Source organism: Mus pahari, chromosome 5 (assembly GCF_900095145.1).
Source record: "Mus pahari chromosome 5, PAHARI_EIJ_v1.1, whole genome shotgun sequence".
Lineage (NCBI taxonomy): Eukaryota > Metazoa > Chordata > Mammalia > Rodentia > Muridae > Mus > Mus pahari.
The window spans coordinates 140884592-140894166 of NC_034594.1; the positions used below are offsets into that span (position 1 = coordinate 140884592).

General features: G+C 42.3%; 1 protein-coding gene across 4 annotated transcripts in view; it reads right to left on the reverse strand.

The window, feature by feature from the left end:
• The window catches only part of Pbx1 (PBX homeobox 1), a 312314-nt gene extending 302781 nt beyond the window's left edge, over window positions 1-9533 (reverse strand). The window contains exons 1-2 of one of the 4 annotated variants that reach the window (XM_021197270.1): window positions 8657-9508; window positions 5225-5298 (exon numbers count right to left, since the gene is read on the reverse strand). In XM_021197270.1, the coding sequence (XP_021052929.1) occupies window positions 5225-5298; window positions 8657-8847 (265 nt within the window). In that variant the 5' untranslated portion in view covers window positions 8848-9508. Of the gene's footprint in view, window positions 1-5224; window positions 5299-8656 lie in introns of all 4 variants that reach the window. The other 3 variants (XM_021197268.2, XM_021197266.2, XM_021197269.2) reach the window with 3 other exon arrangements.
• Between the last annotated feature and the right edge of the window lie 42 nt (window positions 9534-9575).

A 9575-nucleotide genomic window follows, 5' to 3' on the forward strand; every position in this document is an offset into this window, starting at 1 on the left:
TATATATATATATATATATATATATATGTTCAGACATTACCACTTCCATCTTAAAAAATATTCAGAACAAAACCTGAGGCTCGGCTTTCCTAAGAGACACACATAAGGTAGGTCACAATAAAAGCCAGGGGCCTGTGAGATACCTCTGACAGTAAAGGTGCTCGCAGCTGAGCCTGACACCTGAGTTCGATCCCCAGGGCCCGCCTCGTGAAAGGCGAGAACCAGATCCTGAAAATTGTTTTCTAACCTCCACACATCTGTCATGGCACTCCTCCCTCACTTCTCCCCCAACCCCTCACAAATAAATACATAAGTATAATTAAAATAAAACATTTTTAAAGGTGCCAGAGCTCTGCTTTAAAAACTCCCATGATTTTGTGTTTATGTATGGCCAATATCTAGGTTTGGGTTTGTTTACTGGTTCAGGGGTATATTTCTGTAATTTTGCCAAGAATGAGAGAACATTTTTGGATATCAACAGAACACAGAGGCAAAGCCTTTGAAAGGCGGAGCCCCAGTGGGGAGCTGGGTCCTAGAATCCCCGGTTGGTCTCAGCATCTTCCGGAACTGCGCACACAGCCCCTCGTCTGCAGCTCCCGCAGTTCTAGGTCCAGTGTTCGCCCTTGCACGCGGCCTCTCGCAGAGGCTCCACGCAAAATGTCTCTCAAGCTCTATCCAGGTGAGAAAACAAACAACACATCATGGCCCTCCATCTCTTTTGAGAAGCTACGAGCAAATCAGACGCCACCCTCTCTTCACACTTCTCGGGAGCTCAGCTGTCTGGAAACCCACTTTTCAAGGAATGGAAAGGCACTGAAATGCCTGGAGAGGAGACATGACTTCCCTCCAGGTCACCCGACACTCTCTCAGAGTCACACTGCTAGTCCACAGCATGTGTGCCTCACTGGAAAGCCAGTATCACGCGACGAAGGGATGGTTGCTGCTCTTCCTTTTCCTTAGCCCACTCTCCCTGGCATGCAGCCAGAAAGGACCAAATTCTCAACTCCTCAGATGTCTTTTTTTTAAAAAAAAGGTTTTGCAGTTGCCAGGCCTTGAAGGCTAGCTTCTCCAATGCTCGGAAAGGGACCCGATTGGAGGCTGTTCCAGAATGTCTACAGCTATTTCAGTCCGGTTCTGCTCAAGGAGCAAGGTCACTTGTGTCTTTTGAAGTCACACACAGCTTCCTTCTACAGTCAGTCCTCTCTCTCTCTGCCTCTCTGCCTCTCTGCCTCTCTGTCTCTCTCTGTCTCTCTCTGTCTCTCTCTCTCTCTGTCTCTCTCTCTCTCTCTCTCTCTCACACACACACACACACACACACCTCTAGTTCTTCATAGGGCAGGGAAAGAATTAAGTGTGTCTCATCTTGTAACTGCTGTGGCAGTGGCAGGCAGGATAGAGAAGGGTGGGAGTGAAAAGGGAAATAAGGGGAAGGGTAAAAAGCCAACAGGCAGCACCATGATGGGGGTGTTAATTGGATACAGACAGACAGAGAGACAAAAAGAGGATTAAAAAGGTTGGGGGGAATCGTTTTTTTTTTTAAACCCTCCTCCAATTATTTGATTGAACTCAAGAGCAGATTACACTCTGTGTAAACTTAGCTGAAGAGTGCCAGAGAAAGCTATTAGGTGCTAAAATTCAAACTCACTCACAATTGCAGCTTGTTCACAGGTGTCTCTGACTCCTCTCTTTAGTAAATAAGGCTCAGTTTTCACCTTTTCTGACTTTTAAATTTATGTGATTTTTTTTGACAGAGAATTGTAAACATTTTTAAAAGGAAAAATTTTAAGTATTTATTAAATATTCCAGGTCTTTTCCCCCCCTCAGAAAGTCAACGTGTTTGACTTTTTTCTCCTATCCTTCGGTCCCAAGAAACCCATTTTCCAGCCCACATATACACAGGCAAAATGCAGCCTATCGCTAACATGTCAAAGGACAAGTGACAGTTCTTTAAAAGGAAATTTGATTGTAAATGATCCAAATTCTGTATTTAAAGACTCTATGGTCCCAGACTGAACATACAGCTAGAAGCCACATCTGTAAAGCTTGTTGCTGTGACGCTCAACAGGGTCTGCACGAGGCTGAGCACAATCTGTAACTTGGATATTTTGTTGGCATTTTTTTTTACCTTAGCGTTTATATTTAAAAAGCACAAAGTATCAAAATAAACACTTCCCCACACTCTAAAGCAAAACACTCAAGTTCATCTACTTTTCAAAAATCCCAAAGTAATTTCTGACTTAAATACTCATCAATCAACTATAATTCAGACCGTGCAGCCTTCCTTAGGTATCATGCACGTGTTTTTTATTTTTGTTTTTTAAATACCAAAAAGGTTGATCAGACATCTCTGCACATTTTCTATTTACCTCTATCGTCCAACTAAATCAATAAAACCCAAGAAACAAAAGCAGCAAGCAACCCCCCCCAAAAAAACAAAAGCAGCAAGCCAACACACACCACACACACAAACACACCACACACACACACACACACACACACACACACACACACACACACACCAGCTCCTTGCCAGAGTACACAGATCTGTTCTACCTTGAATGGCCTCAGCAAGGCCACTTGTTCAGTGCTGTGGGTCTTGACAGTCCCAATAAGAAAAGTTCCAGGACAGCACAGAAGCCTGTGAACTGGTCTTTTAGACCACATTTTTTTTTTTTTTTTTTTTTTTTTTTTACATGTTTTGGAAAAAGAGAGGGAAACAGACAGTCAGACAGAAATGGGCACTGAAAGTCTTGTGCAACTTTACAGACACTTTGCATTCCCCCAGGGCATCAAAGGCATGAAGATGATCCTGAACACATAAGTCACACGGTGCTTAGAAATAAAAGCTTTTTATGAACACAGTACCGGCTGCTCTACCATTGACACCTTGGTCTGTTCCCTGTCTCCAGTCTCCCAACACTCAAATAGAAGAATAAAAGTGAGTTCCTGCTCCCCCAACTCAGGTGTCCTCCCCTTAGAATCTTGTTTTGTACCTCTCTTCACACAGGAACAATCACTAATTACATTATTTCATAAACTATCCTTTAAGTATCAATAACACATAAAACTTTAAATCAGATTATTTTTAAGACTCCAACCATATTCATATTGACAATAATGAAAAAAAAAAAAAAACCCAACAGATTAATATCTTCCAACCTTAAGAACATCGTTTTGGCCAATTCCACAATTTCCCCCCACTTCCACCCCACCCCCAACACTGTAGCCAATATCAATCAGGGGCAAAGTCTTCACCGCGCACCTGAATCGGACCTCGATTCACACCCACCCACTTTGATCTCACTACCTCAGCAGGTTTTAATTAGGAGATGAGAATTGAACACTTGGGCCATGATGTACAAGTCGGTGACCTCAGTGGAACCCTTCCCATTAAAAATATATAATACAGTATCTTTAAAGAGAAACTCTCCCTCAGTCCCTTTATTTCCAATTCCTTCTTATTGTGACTCTACATTTCATGAACTGAGGTTAGAAAACAAAACAAAACTCCAACTTGATGAGAAACAAAACCCGCCGTTCAAAGTGAATAACCGCAGAAGACTTAAAAAACGAGAAGGAAAATTAGGAAAGAAAGAGACACATATTCACACAAGCCCACGGCTTCCTTCTCTGAGCTAATAGAAAGAAAGAAAGAAAGAAAATAACAAGACAAAATAACAACAAAAGCCTAAGAGGCACACTGAAGAAGAGCTCCTTTGATATTGGTATGCACAATCAATACATCTCTCAAAAGGCGCCTCTCATGGCTAAAACGACGCAATTATCAGCTCTGCAATAAGGTTAGGTCCTGGCACAGGCACCTGGATGATTCAGAGGTCTGGGCAGCCTGTCTCAGGTGCTTTGTCTGCGGTGTTCCATACCCTACAAGCACCATCCAACAAAGGAACTGTTTACTAATTTCACAGACATTTGAAAGACCTGAGTAATTGCATATTCAATCAACAGTGACCTCTTGGAAAGATTCTTTCTCCCCCCACCCCCGACTTAGCAGAGAAATCCAGAGAGACATTTAGAGAGACCTTTAAAAGGAGAGACGTAAGGAAAGCCACCTTCCGTGGCCTCCCCCCTTCCCATGTGTAACTATCAATGTATATCAACCGAGCATGCAATCATATCTATTGTCACTTTCATTTATGTCATGCCCTTGCTTATATGGTTTAGATATGAATTATTGACTGTTATACACCTTGTTGTAAAAAATAAATAAATATACGGGATGGCAGGTACTTTGCCCGGCTTTAAAGTGGGCGAGAAAGTCAGAGACCAGCAGCCGCTCCCCGTTTGCATGCACCCCCCCCCCAGTCCCTCTTTATGCACTAGCTTCAGATTGCCTTCCCCACCCTTTCTTCTTACAAGGGAGCGATTTAACCCACTTTGGAAAATTAAGGACCAAGATAAAGAAACAAGAGGACAGTTGCTAAGTGGCCTTTCTCCGCACATCTGTTGTTTAAGAACACCTCTGATTGATGACTGCGATTTTTTAATTGTTGCTTTAAAATTTAAATGCCCTCCTGGGATGTGTTATAAGTGTGTTAGTCTATGATATGGGGTTCAGAAAGTAGCAAAACAACAGAGGGACTGATCTCTGGATAATATAATGCCCTACATCTAAAGAGTGTCCCTGCTAGAAAAATCAGAGGCCATTCAAAAGCCCGTTCACCTAATTTTGAAATGGACATTCTACAAAGGTATTCCAAGACACTCTTTGGAGAACCTCAAGTTGGTTACTCTGTGCAAATACAAAGAACAAAGTGCAAAAAAGAGAGAGAGAGAGAGAGAGAGAGAGAGAGAGAGAGAGAGAGAGAGAGAGAGAGAGAGAAAAACAAAAGATGAGCTCTTAGGCCCCTGCCCAACAGCAGGGGTGAGAGAGATGGGGGTCAGTCATTGTAGACAAAATATATTCCTTCAGGAAATGGACTTTTACTTTTGTCTTCTCCCCCAAAAGCATATCATTCTATAAATTTCCCATCAAAACCTCTGCCTCAGCCCCAATTTCAAAAAGAGTTGGGGCCCGATTTAAAGACAACATACTGCTTGAAAGCGGCTGTCAAAGCTGCTTCCCTTTAGAGAAAGCGCCATGGACTTTCCTGGTGGCGCCTGCTTAAAAAACGCTAAGGTCCCAAGAAGACCAGGAGAGCCGCAAGGCTCAGCGGTTTTAACTAGCCAAAGGAAAAGGCCCAAAGGTTGGAGTTTTCATTCCTACCTGTTTTTTCTTTGATTTCACACAACACATTAAACAAGGCAGGCTTCATTCTGTGGCAGTTTAAAGCATGTTTTCTGCAAGAAAAAACAAAACAAAAACAAAAAACAAAACACAACAGCTTAGGTGGACACTCAAGATCAAACTGATAAGGTACAGAGGGGAGCTTAACACTTAACCAAAAAAAAAAAAAAAAAATTAAAATTATACAACAAACCTAACTCTATGGTATGCTTCATTTGTTTTTATGACTTAATATACAAAGTCCCACCATAGCAAAAGAAGCAATGGTAATTAGCAGTGAGGGTAGGGATTTAACTACAGAGCAGAAATAACCTAAATTATGCCCATTAGGGAAAGGGTTTTTCTTTTCATCTTTCTTTCTTTCTTCCCTCCACCCCTTGGTAAGTGGTTAAACCAAAGTGGAATTCTTCAACCAAGAATCCTATGCAAGACAATGCATCAAGGCCAAATGCATAGGTTAACAGTTCTGTATAATCTCTGTAAAGGCCATAGCCTAGGAGCTGTGGCTCTTCCTCTGTGTGTCTGTGTGTGCGTGTGTGTTTTCAAATTTAATTCATCCATGTGTTCGAATTCATTCTGCAGACGCCCCTGTATTCTCATAAACATAAGATGCTTGAAAGGTCTTGTGAGTAGAACTGTCAATTTATAAAATTTCAGTCCCCAAGTTAAAGAGTATGGAAATGCATTGCCAGGGGGCAAACATACCCAGATGGGGAATAAATTCATTTCTCTGTGTTCACATTATGGCTCTTGTGCGCACACGGCTTATTTGCAGGTGTTGAAATTCAATTATTTACAATTAGGACCTTGCACCCACTGGGGAAAAAATAAATACAATTTTGCCTTTTAGATTAGTGATTTACCTGGTTCCTGTGGTTGTGCATGCTTGTACTGGGAATGCACTTGAGGGACGGAACAATGCCCTTCCTTCTAGTTTACTAGAGACTCACTTAGCAGAATGATATTGTTTTGGAAACAAAATACTGATGTTATCATCTACTGGCTAAGGGAATTCTGTTTACTAACTAAATGTATGTGTAAAGATAAGCAGAAACCCCGGGCACTCAAAACACATTCAATTCTTTTTCAATCAGTTTTAAAGTTAAAAAACAAAACAAAACAAAATCAAAATCAAAAAAAAAAAAAAAAAACAAAAAACCCCACATCCTCCAGAGAAGCAGGGATCACAAACATGCTCTATACAATATAGCAGGGGAATAGTAAAGTTGAAATTCAAAATGCACATACACACAGCATCTAAAATAGTTATGGCTTACTTTCTAAATTAACAAACATGCACTACAAATGTAGAACTAGTAAGAAAGAAAAAGAGCTTAATAGTCTAAGTAGTTACATTGTTTCAAGAAAAAAAAGGTGGGGGGTTAGCAACATAGTTCTCAGAAGGGGTTAAAAAACAGAATGTTCAATGTATTTAAGATCTTTTCTGGGTCTTTAAAAATACTTCCCACTAGTTTTTTTTTTTTTTTTTTTTCACCCACAGGCCCAAATGCAAAGAATTGGCAGCCCATCTAGAAGCTTTGCCTCCCCACACTACACAAATGGGGTTAGAGAGAGACAACTGGATTTTTCCCCATCCCCAAACTGCATCTGATCTTTCTCAGCATCTAGGCCATTAAAGGGGATACCCGCTGAGAAGGGTTTGTCGTCAGTTTCACAAAAAAAAAAAAAAAAAAAAAAAAAGAGAGAGAACAGAAAAGTAGTGAGGACCCAAGCTCACTGGCCTCTTCCACTTCAAGAACTTGTGATCAGTGGTGTCTGAGTGTATTTTTTCTGAAACAATGTTCTGGAGAAATCTGTTCCAATTCAAGAGAGAGTTGCCAGTGGGGAGTCTCTCGTTTGTCATACCCATTAGCTTTTCTTCAGATAATAACATTGGAAAAGAGGACCAATTAATTTTTCAAAAATCTCCCCCCCCCACCATTAAAAGCATGAAAATAGTTGGGGAGGGGGTCCTTAACAGGCTCAAGTTTTTCAGGTGTCCTAAGCCTTAGCACTTAAGTTTACATGTTCCATGTGTTCGCAGCTAAAATGAATGTAATTCATAGCATGCGTGCTCTTAGCTGCTTCCTCTTACTTTTTCTAGGCTGTGTTTCTCTTATGTAAAATCCACATTACTTGTTATCCATATAACTAAGTCACATAGGGTCTAGTCACTCTGTAATATGTTTAAAAGAATTCCAAAGCAAAAGAGAAAAGTACTTGGAGATTTAACAAAGCTGAGCGATTGTGTGGACATATGTGGCCATTAGATTTTTTTTTTTTTTAATCCTTCCTAACTGAGTTGGGCCTTGGGCAAGCTGTTAGTGGCTTTGCCACTTAACCTGTGTTTTCATTTTGAAAGAGGACTTGCTGTAAAAATCCTAGAGTTGAGAACTATGTATACCTGGTGGTGGGTTCAGTTAAGGAAGTCCCAGTTTCATAATTATGTTTCTTCATACCCTATCCTACTAAAATACATAAAAGCCATCAGCTTCCATTTCAATTTAGGAGCACTCTTAGTGATCCTGGAAGAGGCATGGGGCAGAAAATATGGTTGGTATTTATTCCCACCCCTTTATAAAAGACCACACATAGGCGCCTCTGTCCTGGGAAGGTGAGAACAGTAAGTCAAATAAGAGACAATAAAGTTAAACTAAAAATCGGAGTCTCTTAAAACTAACAAACAGCCCTCAAAAACAAAATTTTCTTTCCTTTCTTCCCATTTCCTTTTTCTAAAAACAGAATGGAGTGACGGCAAGGTATTTTCTTACTATGTGACATCTACTAACACAGAGCTACCTTGCTTTTTGTGTTTGTTTTGTTGTTTGTTTGTTTGGGGTGGGGAGTGAGAAAAAAAAAGACCAAATAATAATAATTATTATTACGGAAGGATACGTGAAGAAGGAAAAAAAAATCAAACTTGCTGAATTAGCTTAGGAGTCAGTGGGATCTGCAAATAAAGTGTTCTTGGGACATTTTTTTTATTTTGTCATGTTCCGGAGTCCCTCAACTACCGAAGGCACGTAATGCGGCTCGGAACTTGACAATTCTGCCTCCTTCATACACTTTTTTAAAGCTGTAAAAAAGTGCCGAGGGCCGCTTTCGGATTAGTTGGCAGTATTTTCGGCGTGGCTGCGTGTTTTTGTGCATTCATACAAATACCTCTAACAGACACACACGCACAATATCTAGCTACACACAGCCATATCTCAGCACGGGCGATCACACTTTCGATAACAACGCTTCTTTAAATTTTACTCCTCCGCCATAGAGTTGTTTGTCAAAATGAGAAAAGAACATTTTAGAAGAAAGCGCTGTGGTGATTCGGTTCCCATTGTTTCCCCCTGCGAGAGGGAGGGAAAAAAAAAAAAAAAAAAAAACAAGAAAGGCAAAGAAAAGCCTCCATCTCACCTGGCCTGCGCTTCATCCAAACTCTGGTCTGTGATGGTCATAATTTGCTGTAAAATGTCCCCGATGTCCTGCTTCCTCCCGCCCTCCCCCTCGGTCCCTCCGGCCCCATCCTGCAAGTGCTGGGACAGGCCGGGGTGTCCGGCCATCCCGACCCCAGCGTGGGAATGCATCAGCCTCGGCTGCTCGTCCATCTCTGAAGGCTCCGGCAGCCCCGGCTCTTCCTCTTCGGCTCCTCGGCTCGGCGCCTGGGAAGCACCGAGGCTTTTTATCCTTCAAGCTGTCTTCAAATCCTTTTCAGGATAAACAGGGACCAGGGTTTTAAAAAAAGAAGAAGACCAAAAGGGAAAAAAAAAAATCTCTTTGCCTCTTTAGAGGCTGGTGGGAGGATGGGGAGGGGGAGGGGGCGTGAAGGGGTTGCGGGGTGAGGGTGGGGATAAGGGCTGGTGGGGAAGGGTGTTGACTCCAAAAAAGCAAGAAAAATAAACCACCTTCCCACTTGGCGAAAAGAAATCAGAGCCGCCTTTGGGTTTTTCAGTCCGATCTCCTTTGCAAGGCAGAAATGGGCTCCCGGCGCTTAAATCTGTGGCTTAATCCTTTTGCAAATATGCATTGATCGGGAGAAAGGAGAGGAAGGCAGGGGGATTGCAATGCAAACTTTCCCCCCCACCCCCCGCTGCCCCCCACCCCCACTCCGGGCCAGAGTGATCTCAAAGGGGGTGGGCTGTAGCAGAAGCCAGATCACCCCCAGCCGTGGCGGCAGGCAAAGCCCAAGCTCTCTCCTCCTCCGTGTCTCTGCAAACTCCAGCAGCCCCGTCAGCCTCCTGCTTTTGTTTAGCCCAGGCTCAGGACTCCAGAAACATATACAGAAAAACCACAGCCTGAGAGGAGGAGGAGGAGGAGAAGGAGGAGGAGGAGGAGG